The sequence below is a fragment of the Neoarius graeffei genome, chromosome 18, assembly GCF_027579695.1.
Source record: "Neoarius graeffei isolate fNeoGra1 chromosome 18, fNeoGra1.pri, whole genome shotgun sequence".
Taxonomy (NCBI): Eukaryota; Metazoa; Chordata; class Actinopteri; order Siluriformes; family Ariidae; genus Neoarius; species Neoarius graeffei.
The window spans coordinates 37,045,613-37,071,816 of record NC_083586.1 but is presented as its reverse complement, the minus strand read 5'-3'; the positions used below and the strand labels follow the sequence as shown (position 1 = coordinate 37,071,816).

At 41.0% G+C, this 26,204-nt stretch overlaps 1 protein-coding gene across 1 annotated transcript in view; it reads right to left on the bottom strand.

Annotated features, from left to right (window-relative positions):
- Positions 1–26,204, bottom strand: part of pwp2h (PWP2 small subunit processome component) — a 79,226-nt gene that overhangs the window by 38,406 nt on the left and 14,616 nt on the right. Inside the window, exons 6-9 of the mRNA XM_060898760.1 lie at positions 10,937–11,072; positions 9,919–10,193; positions 8,130–8,273; positions 2,402–2,472 (exon numbers count right to left, since the gene is read on the bottom strand). Coding sequence (XP_060754743.1) covers positions 2,402–2,472; positions 8,130–8,273; positions 9,919–10,193; positions 10,937–11,072 — 626 coding nt within the window. The remainder of the gene's footprint in view (positions 1–2,401; positions 2,473–8,129; positions 8,274–9,918; positions 10,194–10,936; positions 11,073–26,204) is intronic.

Sequence of the window (26,204 nt, the reverse complement as noted above, 5' to 3'; positions counted from 1 at the left end):
ATTGCATAGCTAGGGTTACAGTGGGGGGGGGTCCTCTGGTAACCGCAAGAGTTTGACTCCACACTCGCATCTGTATTGCAGTGTGCCTCACCGGACGGCAGTAGGTACCATTTTTAGGGTCTTTGGTATGACCCGACCGTGAGTAGAACTCGCGATCTCCCGATCGAGAGGCGGACACGCTAACCGCTAGGCCAATTCGCGGTCCATCAATCACAGAAATAGGAGTGTATTCATGATGCATGTGTAGTAGCCACACTAAAAATTCCATGTGTACTACATACATAATTAAAACTGACCACTCTAAGTATTTATGATAGGGTTTGTGACCCTAAGTTTGATCATTATTGCTTGTTCATTAATAGGCCACATGCTCATATCAGGTGTGTACGCAATACTTGTGTGAATAACTCACTGACTTGCCAAAAACCCAAGAAGAGTCACTTCTTTCAAAATCCTTTTAAACACTGTCAATATTTTATAAGTCTGCGCTTTAAAGCTTTTCAGATTTTTCAAGTTTAGGTCATAAAAAAATTTTCCCGGACACCTAATTATTTTTGTTAAGTGGACTGAAAGCTACTGAATTCGAATCACAGACTTCCAATTTTATTAGTTTTTTTTTTTTTAAATAGAACAATTAATGAATTTAGGACTGCGTGGCCCTAAATTCTCCGCTATTTTTTCCTGCTTCACCATGACACAATACAAGATACGACATCATGCATCACGTGGTGGGCTTTCCCTGTTCGCCCAAGGCATTGTGGGATACAAATTTGAAACAGGAGAGAAAAATGGAGGACGTGAGTGTGCGAATGAAATGTGAAAGACCAAATACAGTAACGGAAAGTGAGAAGAAAAGACGTCATGTTGCATAGGAAAGGAAACGCAGGACCAAACGAATAAATATTGGCGGTCAGCGAGCACCTCGGTGTGATCAGCTGTTCACTGAGCGACAGAATGATGGAACTGTCAGTGCACGGTCAAAGGTAAACCTGTAGATGCGCACACGGACTTCCTCTGTCTGCTTGACGGAGCGACGCAAGTGATTTCATGCGCATTATTTGCTCAGGAATCCCCTCAAATTAAATAACTTCCCAGCCACGGAATGGCCTGGTTTTTTTTTAAAGATGTTACAGAAATAAGCATACATCACAATGACCAAATTTCAGAGGGAACTAAATTTCACCGATTTTATTACATCGAAAGGCTGTCTACTTTTAAACCTGGCCAACTTTTGGCTTCGATCATGGTTTCAGCAGGAGACAATAGAGAAACACAGCTTCCTGGGGATATACACTCACTGGCCACTTTAACAGCCCTGCGCATTAATGCAGGTATCGAAATCATTTGGGAGCTAGACAATGCATAAAATCATGCAGATACAGGTCAAAAGCTTTAATGTTGACGGAAAAATGGGATCTCATGGACTTCCGTGGTATGGTTCTTGTCAGATGGGTTGGTTTGATTTTTACACAACATGGTATGAAAAACAAAAACAAACAAACAAACAAAAACTAGCGAGTGACACATCTGCAGGTAGCCTTGCTATTGCTAATGAGACAGGTCAGAGGAGAATGACCAGACTGGTATGAGCTGATAGGAAGCGTACAGTAACTCAAATAATCACTCTTTACAACCATGGTGAGCAGAACGGCATCTTAGAACACAAAAAATAGCCTCAATGAAGCTGTAGCTAATACCGGCCACTGTTGTTGTGCGTGAGTTTGAAATCAGATCAATCATGTGGGAGGAGTAGTGATTTTTGTGAAATTGCATATGACCCCTGTGTAGCTGCATCCACGGCAGGTGGTGGCACCTGGTGAACAAGTCTTGTCGGAATACGTCTTTAGAGTCTTCTGGGTGAGTTTCAGTGAAAACATCCTCGCAGTTTACGAAGAGTAGCATTTAATGTGATGAGTCACCCAAAAAAATTTCAGATGCCCATAAAATTGTAAATATGACAGGTGGTGCCACCATCTTGACAAATTTTATGCACACCAACCTGGGGAACACTGTATGTGAGTTTGGTCAAAATCCGATCAATCCTATAGGAGGAATAGTGATTTTTGTAAATTGTGGATGGACGACGGGTGATTGCATAAGCTCATCTGGCCTGGTCTGCGACAAGATGAGCTAAAAAACACCGAACCTTAAAGCGAATGGGCTACAACAGCTGAAGAGGACGTCAAGTTTCACTCCTGTCAATCAAGAACGAGAATCTGAGGCTACAGTGGGCACAGGCTCATCTAAACTAGACAACTAAAGATTGGAAAAATATCATGTGGTCTGAACCTGACGGATTTGGACAGGAGTAATCCCAGAGCTACTCCAGTTATAATTACTTTACCGCTCTTGCCCATGTAAATAATAGAACGTGAGAATACTCTATATGTAGAGTCTGTACCTGAACACCCAAAACCAATCCAGTCTCCAGTGGGGTTCATTGCGATAGCTGAAATCCTCTGATCTGAAATACTGGTGGTTTACACCAAAAGAAAAAAAAAATAACAGATGTTAAATTGCACCTTAGTATACAAACCCACACCAGCATTATTACACTACCAGTGTAATGTCAAGAATATAACGTCATAACATATCACATATGGGTTGCAGAGGTTAAAAGAGAACTGAAGTCATTTTTAAACTTGCTTTATTTCTTAATTAACGTGTTCTTCAATTACGTTTTCGGTTTTAGTAACCTTAGTGACTTGTATTGGCAACTAATTGCAATTAAATATTATACTTATCGGCCGATTCGGTTTTTAGCCATGTTGAATTTAGTTTGTTTGGTCCACGACAGGCGTCGATTATCCGCGCGATCTTCACGAGACTTCGAAACGTGAAGCGTCAGCCAGGTGTCAGTGCTGCCATTTTGAAAACTGTTTTCCAAATGAAATATTGCACAAAAACGAGTTTAAATGATGATTACTGCCTACTTTTTTCAAACTTTCCTGATTGGTATCCAAACAAACAAAACTTCCGGCTTGATTACATCAGCATTCGAAAGAGGGCATGCGCGTCTTTTGACAACGTTGGCAGATGTTGGTCACGTTCCCTGTGTCCGAAATCGCTCCATACTCACTATATAGGGCACTATATATAGTGAGGATGCCATTTTGTAGTGCTGTCCGAAACCTTAGTGAGGATTATTTACACCCTATATAGTGCATTCAAAGTATCCCACAATGCATCACGAAAAGTAGTTTACAACGATGGTCACGAACCAAAGCAATATATCCCATCATGCATTGCGGTCACGCTGAAAGAAATCAAATTAAAAGTCTCAAATTTAATAAAAGGCAGCGGCAAAGAAGAAAACCAACCTGCGGAAGCGTATTGAGGGATAGAAATGTTTTATTCCAAGAGAAAACTTGGAACAAAATTGTCTGTGCTTTTAGAGCTAGCGACAACGTTGCAATAGCTATGCAGTCTGGTTAGTCAAATGACTTTCTATGGATTTGCCCACCAAGTTGCCATCGCCTTGTCCACGGCTAACGTTTACACATAGCTAGTTAACTTGGACACTGTTAGCATGTAAAAACGGAGTTACGCTAACATGAATAACATTAACTTATCTGAAGTGCTTTCAGAAATATGTTTTAGCATAATCTTGCCAAATAAACAGAATGTAGAAATCTTTCTTTTCTAGTAGCGTTAGCTACCCAACATGATTTCAAGTTTGAAAAGAGTTTGCTAGCATGTCAGGTGGAGTTTCACTGACTAGCTAGCTTAACGTTAAACCACCATGATGGCACAGCATGCGTTCATTTTGTGAATTCACATTTCTGTCTTTGGTAACGGCATTAGGTTTTGTAAGCGTTGTGGCAATAATACAATGATGCATTGACAGAAAATGTACTTTTAATACTTAAGTATTTTTAAAAGCAAGTACTTCAGTACTTTAACTTAAGTAAAAATTTGACTGGAGAACTTTCACTTGTATCAAAGTAACATTTGCCCAGTGGGATCTGTACTTTGACTTCAGGAATGAAGTTGGGTACTTTGTCCACCTCTGCTCCATACTCGCTACTGTGCATTCGAAGCCATGCATTCTATGGCTGAGATAGCTAAGTGCTAGCTAGAATGATTTAGTTTTCTGTCCAGAAAAATGTGACCCCTCACCGAATCCAGGGACACATGTCGGCCGAAACGAATCCGAGATAATCGCAAAAGAAGCTTTTTTTTTCCGAAATTTGTGATTTTTTTTTCCATCATGTGCAAGTTGAGATCTTGAAGAATGCAATCAGTATTTCAGATAATAGATTGTTTTGTTGGAAAAGCATACATTTTTTGTTGCAAATTGTCTCGTTTTTGTCAGGACTGTAGCCTGCTGGGGGGTGTGGGTAAATTACCATATGGGCCATTCACATGATGATTTAAGTCTTTTGTTTTTTTTTTCCGCGAATCAGCTGTATGATCCGAGCTGAGCGCATGGCTACTTAACCTGCATACAGGCGTGTGATTTCACTATGGAATGAGCAAGCTAAACAGAGCGCAGAGGAGCTGAAACACCGCAAAGCAAACAGACACACGGTATTTACATCGGAGATAACCATTTCTAGCAAAAAAAACCCAACCTCGTTTTCCAGATTGAATGGAATACTTGAATGATCGGATGATACACGGACCGTTCTAGGATTACATTCCATCGGAGGCATTGGTGTGTGCAAGGCGCCGTTTCTCTTTCTGATGGGGTAAGTTTATTAATCTAAGGCTGTGTGGTTATTTTTGCATGTAACGGAGAGTGTTGTGGTTTGGTTAAGCCTAGGTCACAACCGGATGTACGATTTTTTGGCCGTGTGATTTTTGGCGTTTCCCAAATCGCTGCGTTTTTTTTGTTTGTGGAGAAAGACGCACGTTGGCCGTAAGTTTGTCTTGCAACCTGAAAAAAACGTAAGCGCCCGTAGAGTTTGTTTGACATGACAAAGAACCTCTGCGGCCGGTCTGCGGCTCGAAAATCAGCATGTCACATGCGCTCTCTTGTACGTTTCATGCGCGCTCTCCATGTGTTTCTTGCGTTTTTTGCGTGTAGACCGGCCGTAGGAGCACGGTACGGCCGGTTGTGACCGAGGCTTTACATGAAACTAGTGTTGTGTTAGTTGTGTCATCATCGTGCTATCTTTCTTTCTTACGGTGCGAGTAATTTTTCAACTACAAAACGTTAAAGTATACTTTAGGACCTATTTTTGTACTTCATAATTGTGTTGGGCATACTTTGCATGGAAGGAAAATTGACGTGGTGATCTTTGTTTACATGAAAGTAGTATCGTGCTAGCTAGTAGGGGGTAGGGCTTTCCTTAATCTCATGCAAATGAGCACCATTATGTGCCCGCCCTGCACCCAGAGTAGCTGAGATGGAAAACTTTGAGGGCGATTTTCTCCCTTGTCTGTTTTAAGAAGTATACACTTTCAAAAGGCCACACATTCTTCAAATATTGTCAGATCTCCACATGGAAGGCATCATTGGAAAGCTTAGAAACTGTACTTTCTGAATCTGTCAATAACTCAAAATGCCCCCGGGCAGACATGTGTCCCTGGATTCTGTGCAGTTGCACTCACTAGACAGGTTTTCCTTTTCTTTTCTGCTGGCTTTTAGCTGGAGAGAGAGCTGAGTCTGCCATGTATGCCTGTGCTGACTTGTTTACGGCCAATACAATACTTGATTACATCAGCATTCGAAAGAGGGCATGCGCGTCTTTTGACAACGTTGGCAGATGTTGGTCACGTTCCCTGTGTCTGAAATCGCTCCATACTCACTATATAGGGCACTATATATAGTGAGGACGCCATTTTGTAGTGCTGTCCGAAACCTTAGTGAGGATTATTTACACCCTATATAGTGCATTCAAAGTATCCCACAATGCATCACGAAAAGTAGTGTACAACGATGGTCACGAACCAAAGCAATATATCCCATCATGCATTGCGGTCACGCTGAAAGAAATCAAATTAAAAGTCTCAAATTTAATAAAAGGCAGCGGCAAAGAAGAAAGTATTCAGCCTTGATTTAAAAAACTGAAAGATGCAGGTACTTTGTATTGATTAATGTGGGAAATGTGCTCAGTATAATATGTATTTATCACAAAAACACATGCATGTATTTATTATTTTGAAAACCCACCAGCCGACTGATCTGGCACGTTTTAATTGTGCGACAGTAATGACGTAAATACCAGCATGACGGAGTAGTGTCCGAAAGCGTTTCTTCATTTTACTAATGAGCTCACCATACACTGAGTGCAGAATTATTAGGCAAGTGAGTATTTTGACCACAACATCCTTTTAATGCATGTTGTCCCACTCCAAGCTGTTTAGGCTTGAAAGCCTACTACCAATTAAGTATATCAGGTGCTGTGCATTTGTGTAATGAGAGGGGGTGTGGTCTAATGACATCAACACCCTATATCAGGTGTGCATAATTATTAGGCAACCTCTTTTCCTCTGGCAAAATGGGTCAGAAGAGAGATCTGACAGACTTTGAAAAGTCTAAAATTGTGAGATGTCTTGCAGACGGATGCAGCACTCTTGAAATTGCGAAGATGTTGAAACGTGATCACCGAACAATCAAGCGTTTCATTGCAAATAGTCAACAGGGTCGAAAGAAGCGTGTGGGAAAAAAAGGCGCAAAATAACGGCACATGATCTGCGGAAAATCAAGCGTGAAGCTAACAAGCAGCCATTAGCATCCAGTTCTGCCATATTCCAGAGTTGCAACATTCCTGGAGTGTCAAAGAGTACAAGGTGTGCAATACTGAGGGACATGGCCAAGGTAAGGAAGGCTGAAAAACGACCACCACTGAGTAAGGCACACAAGATAAAACGTCAAGACTGGGCCAAGAAATATCTTAAGACTGATTTTTCTAAGGTGCTGTGGTCTGATGAGATGAGAGTGACTCTTGATGGGCCAGATGAATGGGCCTGTGGCTGGATCAGTAATGGGCACAGAGCTCCACTCTGACTCAGACGCCAGCAAGGTGGAGGTGGAGTACTGCTATGGGCTGGTATCATCAAAGACGAGCTTGTTGGACCTTTTCGAGTTGAGGATGGACTCAAACTCAACTCCCAGACCTACTGCCAGTTCCTGGAAGAAACCTTCTTCAAGCAGTGGTATAGGAAAAAGTCAGCATCTTTCAAGAAGAACATGATTTTCATGCAGGATAACGCTCCATCTCATGCGTCCAAATACTCCACTGTGTGGCTAGCCAGTAAAGGTCTGAAAGGTGAAAAAATAATGACATGGCCCCCTTGTTCACCTGACCTAAACCCCATAGAGAACCTGTGGTCCATTATAAAACGTGAGGTCTACAAAGAGGGAAAACAGTACACCTCTCTGAACAGCGTCTGGGAGGCCGTGGTTGCTGCTGCACACAATGTTGGTCGTGAACAGATAAAGAAATTGACAAAATCTATGGATGGAAGGCTTTTGAGTGTCCTCATGAAGAAGGGTGGCTATATTGGTCACTGATTTGTTTTTGTTTTGTGTTTGAATGTCAGATATGTTTATTTGCAAATCTGGAGTTGTCATATCAGTGTACCTGGTGAAAATAAATAAGTGAAATGGCTACATATTTGGTTTTTATTAAGTTGCCTAATAATTCTGCACAGTGAAAGTTACCTGAACACATACATATTCTCCTAAAATGGCCAAAACTAAAAACGCCCCACTCTAACTTCCATACATATTCAGCTTTGATATTTATGAGTCTTTTTGGTTGATTGAGAACATAGTTGTTGTTCAATAATGAAACTAATCCTCAAAAATACAACTTGCCTAATAATTCTGCACTCAGTGTATAGTCCTCTATATAGTAAGGAGTAGGGAGTAGTGAACGAGTGAGCGATTTCGGACACAGGGTTGGTCACTTTGATTTCCGCTGTACGTTTTACTTCCGTCCTACGATGTCTCGCACAGGTCTCAACGAATCTCGTTTACGGCCATTGCTTTGACATATGGACCGATATATTACAGAGCATATTTCAAACCCTCATAACCTGCTATGGCAGTGACAAAATAGCTGTCAGAAATGCATTCCGATATTTAATAAAATGAGATAGATAGAATTTTGATAATAAAAAAAATTGCCTTCAGTTCTCCTTTAAGAATTCTGGCATCATGGAGTATTGGGCCAAACCTGAGTGAGTGAATGAGGTTGAAGTCAGGCAGCTCATGGAGGTGGAAAGCTCCTGAGGCAAAACCCGTCACCAGAATGTGTGTGTCCTTGTGGAAAGCTGTAGCTGTAAGGTTGTTGTAGTCACCCTCTTTGTTGAAAAAGTGTCTGTGGTGTTAAAAAAAAAAAAATTACATTTTCTTAACCACGAATTACCACAATCATCCAGACAAAGCCTTAATACTTTTTATGTATTTCAAGTCAGTAGAAAATAAACTGATTAAATAATATTATTATACGTACAGGACACTTTTTCGATGGAATAAAAACGTGTTCTATTCCCTTCTAGCACGTTTCATTCATTTGGTTTGATAGCATGCAATACTGTTAACATATCGCTTAGCTTATGTGTATTACATCACTCTACTCAATGGAGAATGAGCATTGAATATGGTTTACGATACTGCATGGTTGTCAAGACAACATAACATCACACATCGGAGACGTAAAACTTCCGTGCTAGCAAGCGACTGTGACAATTTGTAAACAAACATGGCCGCCAGGTTTGCTCCATTAAATACTGAAGATTTTGAGAGAATTTTGTAAGAGAAAGACACATTGAAACCCTGAAAGGAATGTGTACGTATAATAATAATAATAATAATAATAATATTGGTTGGCTTTTTTTCATGGTATATCGGATTTATTCCATTCAGCTACTCGTCTTCGACTCGTTCAAGAGCCATTCCACCGAATCAGTGCCATTTCCGTCCCTAGAAAATTATATGTATAAATGCACATAAAAATGTACTTTAAAATACATTTCCTTATTACGCAGAATGTCCTGCACATTGATCTGATTTCAAATTTAAGATATATAATTGTAAGGATTAATAAAAACTACCTAAAACACTGAAAAATAGCATGTGTTACCTGTCCCCGCACTCTAACTTTATACTTAACTATGAAATATTATGATTAAAATCCTTCAGAAACAGTATTTCTTTTGCACTGTTGTGTGACTCCATATCCTATCCATGGTTTAAATATATTTTTTTCATAAGAAATCCACAATATCTTAGTTAAAATACACATTTTAGTCGTGTCCCTGGGTTTTCACTCAGTCCTGTTACCCAAACATATTACCCCATCTGACAAATTTGGAACATTCCATAAATCACATGCTCAACAGGAAGTTACATCAGTTGTATCTTCTGAAGGCCACGGGAAGACCAAAAGTTAGTTCTCTCATTTACTTTTCTGTATATTTGATGATTATGGCAGAAGGTCAATGTCAACATACTGTCCTGCTACTTAAATTATTTCTTAGATGATATTTGTTTATTTTAAAAATACAGATTTTTGGTAAATCACTAGAATGTGCTAAGTGTGGTCATGCTATTAGCGATGACGCCATATGGCTTAATTCCATGTATTAGCTAATCCTAGGCTAAAAACTCAGTCCTGTTACTTTCAGAATTTTGGTAACAGGACTGAAAAAAATGCAGCCATCTTTGACTTCCAAACCTTGTAACGTAGCCTGAGGTTGACCAATACACATTTTGAATAGTTAAATATGTGTGTTATTATAATCAGTGTTGAAAAGATATTACAAATTAAGTTTAATTTGGGAGTGGTACAACAAGCAAATGGCACCCATTCGGTGGAATGTCCCTCAATATCATGCTAGCTGAATGGAATATTTTTGATATACCACTCAACGCCAGCCAATATTATTTAAATATGTCACTCACATTCCCTAAAATATTCTAATAAGCAAAAACAGGCACAAACTCTAAAATGTAGCACATACTTGCTTTTCTGTTTGTAACGGACGCGTTTGATGCCCTCCACTTCTTTCGGCGCATCCACACTCCCTTTTATCACCTCTCCCCTTGGCTGCCCGTCTTCTCCCATCAGTTCCTCGATCTCGTCGTCCTCATCCTCTCTGGATTCTTCCTCCTCCTGTCTCTTTCTTTCCTCCTGCATCTTCTTCCGCTCAGAGTATTTGGGTCCTCTGCGTAAGCCGTCGAGCTCGGTGTCGCTCTCCCACACACACAGCGTACCATCCTGACTCACAGTGTACAACTGCATAACAAGAAATATGCTAGCACGATAATGACAACACCATACGGTAATATTTAATCATTCCAATAAAGTCTGCATTACAGCTTTAACATCACATATTTAAATCGCATAAAACATCATTGCAAAGTTACAATTTCTCAGAAAGGTTCATTTGTACCTCCACCAAGCAGGTTGCGTTTTTGGTGCGATTTGTCTGCCTGTAAGCAGGATTGTGTAAAACTTACTGAACCGATTTCCATGAAACTTGGTGGAAAGGTGTAGCATTGGCAAAGGAAGAATGCATTACATTTTGGAGGGGATCTGGATCACTGGGCGGATCCACGAATTTTAAATTCACTTTCTCTAACGTTGCAAGATACAGCATTTGGCCTTGGCAGAAGTCTGCACTCAACATCTTAAAATCCACTAGATGGCAGTAAAGTTCAATAGTGACAAAACATAGCCAATGTAGAAATATGATGGCTCCATTGGAAATATATCCAGACGTAAAAGTGGCTTCAGTTGCACATTTGCATGTCGTGGATGAGTTGACTATTGTCCGAGGTGGAGATCTGAGTGTCCTTGTTATTTTTGGTTTTTGACCCACATCTACTAAAACATCAATAAATGCAGCCAAATGTTTGTCCGGTTTGGGTACAACATGCTTTTAGCTCTTAATAATACACATGGAATGAACTAACTTCACTTCTCTCAATATGTTGACCAAAACCATGTCAGCAAAGAGGAGACACTAATTAACTTACGTCCAGACTGTCCTTCTCGAAGAAGCATCCCACGATGATGTCCTTATGGCCTCCAATAGAGTAGTAGATCAGATTTGCCCATCGCTCCGCTCCAAATATCCATGTGGTCATGTCTTTACTCCCCACTGCAAAGCACCTGAGACAACAAAGACCAGATTAAAGTTTTCACTTAAAAATGAAACTTGTGGTTGCTTTGAAGAGAGTTAATGTAAATCATGTAGTGACAGGAAACACAGTACAATTAAAGGAGAACTAAAGGCAAATTTTTCTATCATCAAAATTCTATTTATCTCATTTTATTAAATATAGGAATGCATTTCTGATAGCTATTTTGTCACTGCTATAGCAAGTTATGAGTGTTTGAAATATGCTCTGTAATATATCAGTCCATATGTCAAAGCAATGGCCGTAAACGAGATTCGTTGAGACCTGTGCGAGACATCGTAGGACGGAAGTAAAACGTACAGCGGAAATCAAAGTGACCAACATCTGCCGACATTGTCAAAAGACGCGCACGCCCTCTTTCGAATGCTGACATAATCAAGCTGGAAGTTTTGTTTGTTTTGATAGCAATAGGGAAAGTTTGAATAAAGTAGGCAGTAATCGTCATTTAAACTTGTTTTTGTGCAATATTTCGTTTGGAAAACAGTTTTCAAAATGGCGGCACTGACACCTGGCTGACACTTCACGTTTCGAAGTCTTGCACAAGTCTCGTGAAGATCGTGCGGATAAGCGACGCCTGCCATGGACCAAACGAACTAAATTCAGCATGGCTAAAAACCGAATAGGCCGATAAGTATAATATTTAATTGCAATTAGTTACCAATACGAGTCACGATATAAGGTTACTAAAACCGAAAACGTAATAACACGTTAATTAAGAAATAAAGCAAGTTTAAAAATGACTTCAGTTCTTTAATGAATGATTAGTGGTTTCCATTGTGTATATGACCTCTGAGAGCATTTATCTTTTTTCATTCTATCCACATTCATTGGATATGAGTAATCATGCGCTCTGATTGCCTACTTTACTACTAGGATATCAGCTCATATACCATGAGTAGAGAAAAACAAAATGGCGGAGCATGTTACTGAACCAACTGAGGACGAAATAAAAACTCAACTCGAAAACAACACCCCCAAAAAATAAAAAAGCAACAAAATATGGAATGAAAGTATTTGATGGTAAGAACATATCTTTTTTTTCAAGAATTATTATTATTGTCGCATTTTTCACAAATTGCTACTGTAATTTCGCCGGTTTGTTTACATTCTAAGAGGAAATTATTTTGTCGGACGTTTTGTATAAAGTTTTTATTTATCAAACTTGCAAAAAATAAAAATAAAAATGATCTGTTTATCAAAATCCAGTGAATGTGGATAGAATAAAACAGTTATTCCACTCAATCTCATTGTACACGGCTTATAGCCGACTTGGTGCTATGCGCCTCGTCAGCTATCAGCTCATGTACGACTCGATTTCATGGAATAACTGTTAAATATTATAAAGTGGGTGGGACTGATCTTGGGCTAAGTTTTACTCTCTCCAATCACAAAAAATGCTATAAATGGAAATATTTTTATGTGCCATTGTACGAGATTCTTGTAAACATGGTATCTCAAGAACGAGTGGATGAATGTTTGTAGGATTTATATGAAATTATCATTGTAACCAGCAACATGTTCACATACGTGTATATATACGTATATATATTCACATACGTGTATGTGAATGAGGGTGAGGACAGTGAAATGGTACAGCTACAAGGAATAGAGGTGGTCAAAGCAGAGGAGTTCAAATATCTGGGGTCAACTGTACAAAGTAATGGCGAGTGCGGAAGAGAAGTGAAGAAGAGAGTATAAGCAGGTTGGAATGGATGGAGGAGAGGACAATGTCAGGATTGATTTGTGACAAAAGGTTGCCAGCAAGAGAGAAAGGGAAAGTGTACAAGACAGTAGTAAGAGCAGCGATGTTGTATGGTTTGGAGACAGCGGCACTGACAAAAAGATAGGAGGCTGAACTGGAGGTACCGCGAGTTGGTCTAGTGGTTAGCGTGTCCGCCTCTCGATCGGGAGATCGCGAGTTCTACTCACGGTCAGGTCATACCAAAGACCATCATAAAAATGGTACCTACTGCCGTCTGGCAAGGCACGCTGCAATACAGATGCGAGTGGGGAGTCAAACTCTCGTGGTTACCAGAGGACTAGCCCCCCCACTGTAACCCTAGCTATGTAATAGGCGAGAGGCCGAGGGAAACGGAGATCGGCTCTGCCCTATGCGCCACATGGTGTGGGAAGGACTTTGATTTGAACTGGAGGTAGCATCGCTGAAGATGCTGAGATTCTCACTGGGAGTGACAAATTTGGACAGGATTAGAAATGAGAATATCAGAGGGACAGGACATGTAAGATGGCTTGGGGACAAAGCCAGAGAGGTGAGATCGAGATGGTTTGGAGACGTACAGAGGAGAGATGCAGGGTATATTGGGAAAAGAATGCTGGAGATGGAGTTGCCAGGGAGAAGGAAAAGAGGAAGAGCAAAGATGAGATTTATGGATGTGGTGAAGGAGGACATGAGGATGGTTGGTGCGATAGAAAAAGATACGGAGGACAGGAGGAAATGGAGGGACATTATCTGCTGTGGCGATCCCTAATGGGAACAGCCAAAAGAAGAACACCACCACCAGCACATGAACAGAATTAGATACCAAGCGCAAATATGTCTGAAGTAGTTTTTCTTCAATAAATTCCTTCCTGTTTAAAGCCAATATGTCATGGCAAATTCACACCCACCAGCCAGCTAACTCCCTCATACAACAGCTACCAACTGGGGAGAGTGAGCACCAGCACATGCTTCTTAGAGAACACGTGAAAAGATCCAACCTAATTTTTTTAAAACCACGTCACAGGGCACATAACACACATGGAGGCAAATGATATATGTCAGCTTCTGAGTACATGAGCTCACTGATGCCCACGATTGGCTAGTATCGCTATGATTGACAAGGGAGCAAGTGTACGCCAGAGGGAATGCCCTCCCACTTAGAGAGCATGGTCTTAGCATGGATGACGGTGGCCTTGTTGGGATTCAAACTGCAATCTCCAGACAACTGATCCAACCTTTTCCTGCTATGCCATTCAGAAACCACTATGAAGCAGGCTTGTAGTGCCCGAGTCCAGGACTCAGACTCGAGTCTGACTTGTACCCGAATTTTAAGGACTCGTGACTTGACTTGGACTTGAGCACTGATGACTCGGACTTGTGCATTAACTGCATTCGGACTCGTAAATTGGAGACGAGGACTCAGATTTTTTTCTTTATTTTTTGTAACATGCCATAATAATTTGGCGTAAGATATTTACATCTACATTAATTTTTATACTACTTTTGTGCAAGAGAACGCACATTCACCTGTTCATACAGTGGGGAAAACAAGTATTTGATCCCTTGCTGATTTTGTTGGTTTACCCACTAAGAAAGACTTGATCAGTCTGTAATTTTAATGGTAGGTGTATTCTGACATGTGGAGACAGAATATCAAAAAGAAAATCCAGAAAATAACTTTTAAACATCTATATTAATTTATTTGCATTTTATTGAGAAAAAGAAGTATTTGATCCCCTAGTAACCATCAAGAGTTCTTGTTAATACAGACAAGTTAGACTCTCCAAATTACCTTGTCACCTAAATTGAAGACACCTGATATCACTAATGACTTGTATAAAAGCCACCTGGCCACAGAATCAATCAGTTTGTCAGACTCCAAACTCTCCAACATGGGAAAGACTAAAGAGCTTTCTGTGGATTTAAGGGAGAAGATTGTAGACCTGCACAAGACCGGTATGGGCTACAAAACCATTAGCAAGAAGCTGGGCGTTAAGGTGACAACTGTTGGTGCAATTGTGCGCAAGTACAAGACTCACAACATGATCATCAATCGACCTAGGTCTGGGGCTCCAAACAAGATCTCACCTCGTGGGGTTTCCAGGATCATGAGAACGGTGAGAAATAGACCTAATACAACACGGGCAGAGTTAGTGGATGATCTTAAAGCAGCTCGGATCACAGTCACCAAGCAAACAGTTGGTAACACTTTACACCGCAACGGTCTAACATCTTGCAGTGCTCGCAAAGTACCCCTGCTTAAGAAAGCACATGTGCAGGCCCTCCTGAACTTTGCCAATGAACATCTGAATGACTTGGAGAGTGACTGGGAGAAGGTGTTATTGTCAGATGAGACCAAAATTGAGCTCTTTGGCATCAATTCAACCCGTCGTATCTGGAGGGAGAGACATGCTGCTTATGACCCCAAGAACACCATCCCCACTGTCAAGCATGGAGGTGGTAACATTATGCTTTGGGGGTGTTTTTCTGCACAGGGCACAGGGCTACTTCACCGTATCAATGGGAGGATGGACGGAGCCATGTACCGTAAAATCCTAAGTGAAAACCTCCTTCCCTCTGCCAGGAAGCTTAAAATGGGTCGTGGATGGGTCTTCCAGCAGGATAATGACCCAAAGCATACAGCCAAGGCAACCAAGGAATGGCTGAAGAAGAAACATATCAAGGTCATGGAGTGGCCCAGCCAGTCTCCGGACCTGAATCCTATAGAAAATCTATGGAGAGAGCTGAAGCTCAGAGTTGCCAAGCGACAGCCACGGAATCTTGATGATTTAGAGGTCATTTGCAAAGAAGAGTGGACCAAAATTCCTCCTAATATGTGCAGAAACCTGGTCATCAACTACAAAAAACGTCTGACCTCTGTGCTTGCTAATAAGGGGTTTGCCACAAAGTACTAAGTCCTTTTGGCAAGAGGGTTCAAATACTTATTTTCCTCAATAAAATGCAAATAAATTAATACAAATTCTTTAAAGTCGATTTCTTGATTTTCTTTGTGATATTCTGTCTCAGCATGTTAGACTACACCTACCATTAATATTACAGACTGATCGAGTCTTTATTAGTAGCCAAACCAACAAAATCAGCAAGGGATCAAATACTTGTTTTCCCCACTGTACGTCATGCTCAGGAACAAACTAACGTTAATGGCGCTAAAATGCCTGGAGAGAAGCCTCTAGGATTGTCCACTTTGCTTATACAGACTCCTCGTGCAGTGGGAAAAAATGTTCCATATGTAGAAGAACTATCGAGGAGATGACGGGGACAACCTCGAACTTTAATCGTCATTTAGTAAGACTCCACCCAGAGAAGGAAGTGACACGCTATGTTCATTGCTCTGTTGATAGCGGGGCTTGCTGACTGATGAACTAGCTAGTGTTGACCCTCTCTCATGTTATTTGCCCTGTTGATAGTGGGTGGAGCTTGCTGAGTGATGAACAAGCTTTGTATCTGTAGCCTGTTAACTAAAATGGGGCAGTCAAGCAGTAACGTTAGTCCAACACAGTAGCAGAGACGCTTTCACACAAAGGCAGCAACAGCCACCGTCAAATGGTGCAGTTGGAGTCTTGTTCTCGGACTTGACTCCGATCAATCATGGACTCCACTCGGACCTGACTCGAAATTTTCTTTTATGACTTAGACTTGACTCGGACTTGAACACTGGGGACTCAAGACTGGACTCGGACTTGACTACAACACTGATAAGAAGTATATGTTACAGGTCAAAAAATTTCAACCTAGGTGATTTTTTAAACAATTTTTTAATGTAGTTCATAATTTCCAACCTTGGTAAAATTTTGGATTATTGAAGATTCTTAAAAGAGATTTTCATCACTTCTTTTGTTTTTCTTTCTTCCATCCACTTCCTCTCTTTTTACAGTGCCTTGAAAAAGTATTCATACCCCTTGCGCTTTTTCGCATTTTTCCACCTTACAACCAAGAACTTAAAAGTTTTTTATTGAGATTTTATGTGATAGACCAACACAGAGTAGCACATAATTGTGAAGTGAAACGAAAATGATAAATGGTCTCCAAAATTTTAAACAAATAAAAATCTGAAAAATGATGATAATGATGATAAGCCCTTTATTGTCACTAGTCACATGTACCAGCGAAATTAGCCGTCAACCTGTCCGTACATATACAACATACAATTGACATAGGGTAGACAGGACAGGAAGACAGGGATGAAGATAAAAGGAAACACAACATGAGGAGAGATAAGGAAAAAAAGAACACCCCCCCCCACTATGCTCCTGTCAGGAGTACAGTGTGGGAACATTTAAAAAACCTTTGCACATAAGCACACAACAACACAAGTACACTTTAAACACGGGACTTGAGGGGGGTAAGGGGGGAAGGGAGAGGGGAGGAGGTAATCCAGCGCAAGCAAGCAGCCGTCCACTCCTGCAGCCATGAAGGCGCTGGTCACGCACCCGCTTGTCACACTGGGGGTAAAAATGTGGTGTGCATTAGTATTCAGCCCCCCTGCGTCAATACTTTGTACTGTAGAGCCACCTTTTGCTGCAATTACAGCTGCAAGTCTTTTGTGGTATGTCTCTACCAGCTTTGCACATCTAGACACTGAAATTTTTGCCCATTCTTCTTTGCAAAATAGCTCAAGCTCAGCCAGATTGGATGGAGAGCGTCTGTGAACAGCAATTTTCAAGTCTTGCCACAGATGCTCAATGGGATTTAGGTCTGGACTTTGACTGGGCCATTCTAACACATGAATATTCTTTGATCTAAACCATTCCATTGTAGCTCTGGCTGTATGTTTAGGGTCATTGTCTTGCTGGAAGGTGAATCTCCTTCCTAGTCTTAAGTCTTTTGCAGCCTCCAACAGGTTTTCTTCCAGGATTTCCCTGTATTTAGTTCCATCCATCTTCCCATCAACTCTGACCAGCTTCCCTGTCCCTGCTGAAGAAAAGCATCCCCATAGCATGATGCTGCCACCACCATGTTTCACAGTGGGGATGGTGTGTGCAGGGTGATGAGCAGTGTTAGTTTTCCGCCACACATAGCGCTTTGCATTTAGGCCAAAAAGTTCAACTTTGGTCTCCTCTGACCAAAGCACCTTCTTCCACATGTTTGTTGTGTCCCCTACATGGCTTATTATGCCTGTCTTTCAACAATGGCTTTCTTTTTGCCACTCTTCCAAAAAGGCCAGATTTGTGGAGTGTATGATTTATAGTTGTCCTGTGCTCAGATTCTCCCACCTGAGCTGTGGATTTCTGCAGCTCCTCCAGAGTGATCATGGGCCTCTTGGCTGCTTCTCTGACCAGTGCTCTCCTTGCTCGCTCTGTCAGTTTAGGTGGACGGCCATGTCTTGGTAGGTTTGCAGTTGTGCCATACTTTTTCCATTTTTGAATGATGGATCGAACAGTGCTTCTTGAGATGTTCAGAGCTTGGGACATTTTTTTTATAACATAACCCTGCTTTAAACTTCTCCAGAACTTTATCCCTGACCTGTCTGGTGAGTTCTTTGGTCTTCATGATGCTGTTTGTTCTTCAGTGTTCTCTAACAAACCACTGAGGCCTCCACAGAACAAGTGTATTTATGCTGAGAGTAAATTGCACACAGTAGGACTCTATTAACTAATTAGATGACTTCTGAAGGCAATTGATTGCACTGGATTGTATTTAGAGGTATCAGAGTACAGGGGGCTGAATACTAATGCACACCACATTTTTCAGATTTTTATTTGTTTAAAATTTTGAAGACCATTTATCATTTTTGTTTCACTTCACAATTATGTGCTACTCTGTGTTGGTCTATCACATAAAATCTCAACAAAAAACTTTTAAGTTCGTGGTTGTAAGGTAGAAAAATGTGAAAAAGTTCATGGGGTATGAATACTTTTTCAAGGCACTGTACACCTACCTAGTATTTCCTCTTGTCTGTCTGTCTATTCCTATCTACCTAATTAGCATTCGTAACCCAACATCTTAACCACTACACCAGCGACAACTGCAATGGAAGGAGTGATATATATTTTGAATTTATTAAGGAGTCCAGTCTTATTACATCATCAAGTAGTTTAAAATACAAAGTCTTCCCAAATCCTAAACCTAACTCTAGATGTAGTAAGGCCGAATCCCATTTCACCCCTTGGACCAACCCCTTGGCCCTTCCCCTCCATTTTGCGCGTTCACGTGAAGGGGTAGGGGTATCCCAATCCCAGTTAACGCGGAGGGGTAGGGGAAGGGCTTCTGTACCCCTCCAAACGGAGATTTTCCTGGAGCTGACTCCGAACGAAGGGGTTTGAGTGATTTCCCACAATGCCATGCGGATTTCAGCGAGATTTCATGCGGATTTCAGAAAGATGGCGGTTCCCGCGGCGAAAGATTGTCATAAATGTATTTTCTCCATTATTTACGTGTTTTAAGTTGTTATCCAGAGGAAACACGCCGCTTGATTCGCTTTCGAGCTGAGAATGAGCAGCGATTTCTGAAATCCAAGCTGCTGCTAAAAAGCTTTGGGAGTGAGTATTGTTTTCGGTTGCTTGACTGCGTACGTTTTGTTCTGTTATTCTCGCTTTTATTGTTTACATGAGTGTTCTGACACCTCATTCTGTCGGACGTGGTGCACGAAGTGCCAAAGATATCCCATTCAGTGGTGTTAGTTAACAAATCACACCCTGCCAGCAGAGATTTCTGGTTCTGCCTCTGGCTCTGACTGTAGCGGCTGGTCGCAGCCAATGACGCATTTGGTCGCGTTTTGCTAACGTAAACGCTGACGGAGGTACGCGATGACGTATGCGATCGTTGAAGGGCTATCCCAATACGTAGGGGTTGAATTTCAAGCCCTATCCCTTGTAGCTCAGTTTCAAGGGGAAGGGCCAAGGGGAAGGCGGAGGGGAAGGGGGAGGGGTAGAAATTAGAATTGGGATTGGGCCTAAGTCTCCGTAATACAAATAGCAAATTATGAACTGGGTTAAAAATTCTAACCTAGGTTGAAAAATTCCACCTGACCTACAATTCTGACCTGTAACATCTATTTCAAGGGTATTCGAGGAATACAAATTAGTAACAAGAATAACTAGACAGGGACACTCTAACGAGTGCAAACCCCGCCTTTTCCCTATTAAAATACATTGGGCGAAAATTTCGAAGTTCTGCCATGACCTTGACCTTTGACCTCCAAAATTTAATGGTTTCCTTCCTGGGTGACTGGCAACACATGTACAAAATTTGGTCCAAATCGATCCATTGGTTCTTGAGATATCTTGCAGACACACAGACAGACAGACAGACAGACAGACAGACAGACAGACAGATACACACACACACACAGACTGACGCAGGTGAAAATAATAACCCCGCCGACTACTGTCGGCGGGGTTAATTATGGGCTGTCCACATATACAGTGATCCACTCAGCGGCCATTTGTGTTGTCGGTGAAAGGCTCTGGTTGCCCAAGTATACGCCCCACCAAACTCAGTGTTGGGATCATTTGTCAGTCAACTGTATCCTTTGCTCCCATTAGCAGTCGCCTCAAACTTGAGATTAGTTTAACTCGGTGCCCGCCCCCTTCATTTCGCCAACGGTTACAGTACCAGTCAAAAGTTTGGAAACACCTTCAAATTCTATGTTTTTATTTTTTTTTCTACATTGTAAATTAATACTGAAGTCATCCAGACTATGCAGCAACACGTAAGGAATCATTTAGTAAACTTTAAAATGTTAATCAAACCAAAATATGTTTTAGATTTTAGATTCTTCAAAGTAGGCACCTTTTGCTTTGATTACAGCTTTGCACACTCTTGACATTCTCTCAATCAGCTTCATGAGGTAATCACTCGAAATGGTTTTCCAACAGTCTTGAAGGAGTTCCCAGAGGTGCTGAGCACTCGTTGGCTGCTTTGCCTTCACTCTGCGGTCCAACTCATCCCAAACCATCTCAATTGGGTTTAGATCAGGTGATTGTGGAGGCCACGTCATCTGACGAAGCACTCCATCACCCTCTTTCTTGGTCAAATTGCCCTTACATAGCCTAGAAGTGTGTTTTGGGTCATTGTCCTGTTGAAAGACAAATGATGGGCCCACTAAGCACAAACCAGATGGGATGGCATGTCGCTGCAGAATGCTGTGGTAGCCATGCTGGTTAAGTGTGCCTTCGATTTTGAATAAATTGCCAACAGTGTCACCAGCAAAGCACCCCCATACCATCACACTTCCTCCTCCATACTTCACTGTGGGAACCACACATGTAGGAACCATCCGCTAACCTTTTCTGCATCTTACAAAGACATGGCGATTGGAACCAAAAATCTCTAATTTGGACTCATCAGACCAAAGGACAGATTTCCACTGGTCTAATGTCCATTCCTTGTGTTCCTTGGCCCAAGCTATTCTCTTCCTCTTGTTGTTCTTCCTTAGAAGTGGCTTCTTTGCAGCAATTCAACCATAAAGTCCAGATTCACGCAGTCTTCTCTGAACAGTTGATGTTGAGATGTGTGCGCTACTTGAACTCTGTGAAGCATTTAGGTGGGCTCTTATCTGGGGTGCTGTTAACTTGCGGTTTCTGAGGCTGGTAACTCTGATGAACTTATCCTGTGCAACAGAGGTAACCCTAGGTCTTCCTTTCCTGGGGCGGTCCTGATGAGAGCCAGTTTCATCATAACGTTTGATGGTCTTTGTGACCGCACCTGGGGATACTTTCAAAATTCTTGAAATTTTTCGGACTGACTGACCTTCATTTCTGAAGGTAATGATGGACTGTCGTTTTTCTTTACTTAGTTGAGTAGTTCTTGGCATAATATGGATTAGAACAGTACTCAAATAGGGCCATTCACTGTATACCAACTCTACCTCTTCACAACACAACTGATGGTCTCAAACACATTAAGAGGTCAAGAAATTCAAGAAATTAACTCTTGACAAGGCACAGCTGTAAACTGAAAGCCATTCCAGGTGACTACCTCGTAAAGAGAAAATGCCAAGATGTGCAAAGCTGTCATCAAAGCAAAAGGTGCCTACTTTGAAGAATCTAAAATATAAAACATATTCTGGTTTGATTAACACTTTTTTGTTTACCAAATAATTCCATATATTTCTTCATAATGTCGATGACTTTAGTATTAATCTACAATTCAGAAAATTTTAAAATAATGAAAAACCACTGAATTAGAGGCGGTTCCAAACTTCTGACTGGTACCGTATTTCACAGGAAATCACTACAAGTCGCCAAATTTCCTGACATCCTATGCCCTGTGTCCAAAATCACTCCCTACTCACTATATAGTGGACTATATAGTGAGGTTGCCATTTTGAGGTGCTGTCCGAATGTATAGTGAGCATTATTACATCCTATATAGTGCACTCAAAGTATCCCACAATGCATCATGAAAAGTAATGTACCACCGATGGTCACTAACCAAGCAATATATCCCATCATGTATTGAGGTCACACTGGAAGGGGAAGAAAAAAAAAAAAAAGCAGATGACAGACAGGAGGACCCAGTGCAACAATGAGAGAATATAATGTATAAATGTAAGTACATTTCCGTTTGACTTTTGATGATACGCTGAATATTTCTGAATTTTGTTTAACTGTTTTTAACGTAGTAAACATTATGCCATTATGGCAGAAAGCACAGCTAGCGATCTGGCACGTTTTAATTGTGCGACAGTGATGACGGAAATAAAGGCGTGACGTAATAGTGTCCGAAAGTGTTTTTTCATGAGCTCACTACAGTGGTGCTTGAAAGTTTGTGAACCCTTTAGAATTTTCTATATTTCTGCATAAATATGACCTAAAACATCATCAGATTTTCACACAAGTTCTAAAAGTAGATAAAGAGAACCCAGTTAAACAAATGAGACAAAAATATCATACTTGGTCATTTATTTATTGAGGAAAATGATCCAATATTACATATCTGTGAGTGGCAAAAGTATGTGAACCTTTGCTTTCAGTATCTGGTGTGACCCCCTTGTGCAGCAATAACTGCAACTAAACGTTTCTGGTAACTGCTGATCAGTCCTGCACACCGGCTTGGAGGAATTTTAGCCCGTTCCTCCGTACAGAACAGCTTCAACTCTGGGATGTTGGTGGGTTTCCTCACATGAACTGCTCGCTTCAGGTCCTTCCACAACATTTCGATTGGATTAAGGTCAGGACTTTGACTTGGCCATTCCAAAACATTCACTTTATTCTTCTTTAACCATTCTTTGGTAGAACGACTTGTGTGCTTAGGGTCGTTGTCTTGCTGCATGACCCACCTTCTCTTGAGATTCAGTTCATGGACAGATGTCCTGACATTTTCCTTTAGAATTCGCTGGTATAATTCAGAATTCATTGTTCCATCAATGATGGCAAGCCGTCCTGGCCCAGATGCAAAACAGGCCCAAACCATGATACTACACCACCATGTTTCACAGATGGGATAAGGTTCTTATGCTGGAATGCAGTGTTTTCCTTTCTCCAAACATAACACTTCTCATTTAAACTATAAAGTTCTATTTTGGTCTCATCCGTCCACAAAACATTTTTCCAATAGCCTTCTGGCTTGTCCACGTGATCTTTTGCTGCTTGTCTGCAGTTTGCTATGTTCTTTTTGGAGAGCAGTGGCTTTCTCCTTGCAACCCTGCCATGCACACCATTGTTGTTCAGTGTTTTCCTGATGGTGGACTCATGAACATTAGCCAATGTGAGAGAGGCCTTCAGTTGCTTAGAAGTTGCCCTGGTGTCCTTTGTGACCTCGCCGACTATTACATGCCTTGCTCTTGGAGTGATCTTTGTTGGTCGACCACTCCTGGGGAGGGTAACAATGGTCTTGAATTTCCTCCATTTGTACACAATCTGTCTGAGTGTGGATTGGTGGAGTCCAAACTCTTTAGAGATGATTTTGTAACATTTTCCAGCCTGATGAGCATCAACAACACTTTCTCTGAGGTCCTCAGAAATCTCCTTTGTTCGTGCCATGATACACTTCCACAAACATGTGTTGTGAAGATCAGACTTTGATAGATCCCTGTTCTTTAAATAAAACAGGGTGCCCACTCACACCTGATTGTCATCCCATTGATTGAAAACACCTGACTCTAATTTCACCTTCAAGGTAACTGCTAATTCTAGAGGTTCACATACTTTTGCCACTCACAGATATGTAATATTGGGTCATTTTCCTCAAAAAATAAATGACCAAGTATAATATTTTTGTCTCATTTGTTTACCTGGGTTCTCTTGATCTACTTTTAGGACTTGTGTGAAAATCTGATGATGTTTTAGGTCATATTTATGCAGAAATATAGAAAATTCTAAAGGGTTCACAAACTTTCAAGCACCACTGTATATAGTAATTCCCTATGTAGTGAGTAGGGACTAGTGAACGAGTGAGTGATCTATGTTTGCCACATCGCTGCTAATCTCTTCCAGTGCGTATGCCCCTCTAGACTTGACTTGTTAAATCTTCTAAACCATGCTCCCAAAGACTTGAAGACAACACCATCATGCTGGTGAAGGTACTACATTCATTAGATTAACAAGTTATCATCTGTAAACATTTTATTGTGATTCTCAATACATTTTGATAACCTTAACCACAAAAGTAAAAAAAGAAAAATTGTTTGTTGCATGAAATGTCAACATTTGATTAAAAAAACTAATTCATCTAGCCCTAGGTTAAAGACACTGTCCCTGTGTCTGAAATCGCTCCCTACTCACTATATAGGGCACTATATATAGTGAGGACGCCATTTTGTAGTGCTCTCCAAAACCTTAGTGAGGATTATTTACACCCTATATGGTGCACTCAAAGTATCCCACAATGCATCACGAAAAGTAGTGTACAACGATGGTCACTAACCAAAGCAATATATACCATCATGCATTGCGGTCGCACTGAAAGAAATCAAATTAAAAGTCTCAAATTTGATTTAATAAAAGGCAGAGGCAAAGAAGAAAGTATTCAGCCTTGATTTTAAAAAAAACTGAAAGATGCAGGTACTTTGTAGTGATTAATGTGGGAAATACGCTCAGTATAATATGGATTTATCACAAAAATACATGCATGTATTTATTATTCTGAAAACCCACCAGCCGACTGATCTGGCACGTTTTAATTCTGCGACAGTAATGACGTAAATACCAGCGCGACGGAGTAGTGTCTGAAAGCGGTTTTTTTTCCCCATTTTACCAATGAGCTCACTATATAGTCCTCTATATAGTACAACCCCGATTCCAAAAAAGTTGGGACAAAGTACAAATTGTAAATAAAAACGGAATGCAATAATTTACAAATCTCAAAAACTGATATTGTATTCACAATAGAACATAGACAACATATCAAATGTCGAAAGTGAGACATTTTGAAATTTCATGCCAAATATTGGCTCATTTGAAATTTCATGACAGCAACACATCTCAAAAAAGTTGGGACAGGGGCAATAAGAGGCTGGAAAAGTTAAAGGTACAAAAAAGGAACAGCTGGAGGACCAAATTGCAACTCATTAGGTCAATTGGCAATAGGTCATTAACATGACTGGGTATAAAAAGAGCATCTTGGAGTGGCAGCTGGAGGACCAAATTGCAACTCATTAGGTCAATTGGCAATAGGTCATTAACATGACTGGGTATAAAAAGAGCATCTTGGAGTGGCAGCGGCTCTCAGAAGTAAAGATGGGAAGAGGATCACCAATCCCCCTAATTCTGCTTCGACAAATAGTGGAGCAATATCAGAAAGGAGTTCGACAGTGTAAAATTGCAAAGAGTTTGAACATATCATCATCTACAGTGCATAATATCATCAAAAGATTCAGAGAATCTGGAAGAATCTCTGTGCATAAGGCTCAAGGCCGGAAAACCATACTGGGTGCCCATGATCTTCGGGCCCTTAGACGGCACTGCATCACATACAGGCATGCTTCTGTATTGGAAATCACAAAATGGGCTCAGGAATATTTCCAGAGAGCATTATCTGTGAACACAATTCACCGTGCCATCCGCCATTGCCAGCTAAAACTCTATAGTTGAAAGAAGAAGCCGTATCTAAACATGATCCAGAAGTGCAGACGTCTTCTCTGGGCCAAGGCTCATTTAAAATGGACTGTGGCAAAGTGGAAAACTGTTCTGTGGTCAGACGAATCAAAATTTGAAGTTCTTTATGGAAATCAGGGACGCCGTGTCATTCGGACTAAAGAGGAGAAGGACGACCCAAGTTGTTATCAGCGCTCAGTTCAGAAGCCTGCATCTCTGATGGTATGGGGTTGCATTAGTGTGTGTGGCATGGGCAGCTTACACATCTGGAAAGACACCATCAATGCTGAAAGGTATATCCAGGTTCTAGAGCAACATATGCTCCCATCCAGACAACGTCTCTTTCAGGGAAGACCTTTCATTTTTCAACATGACAATGCCAAAC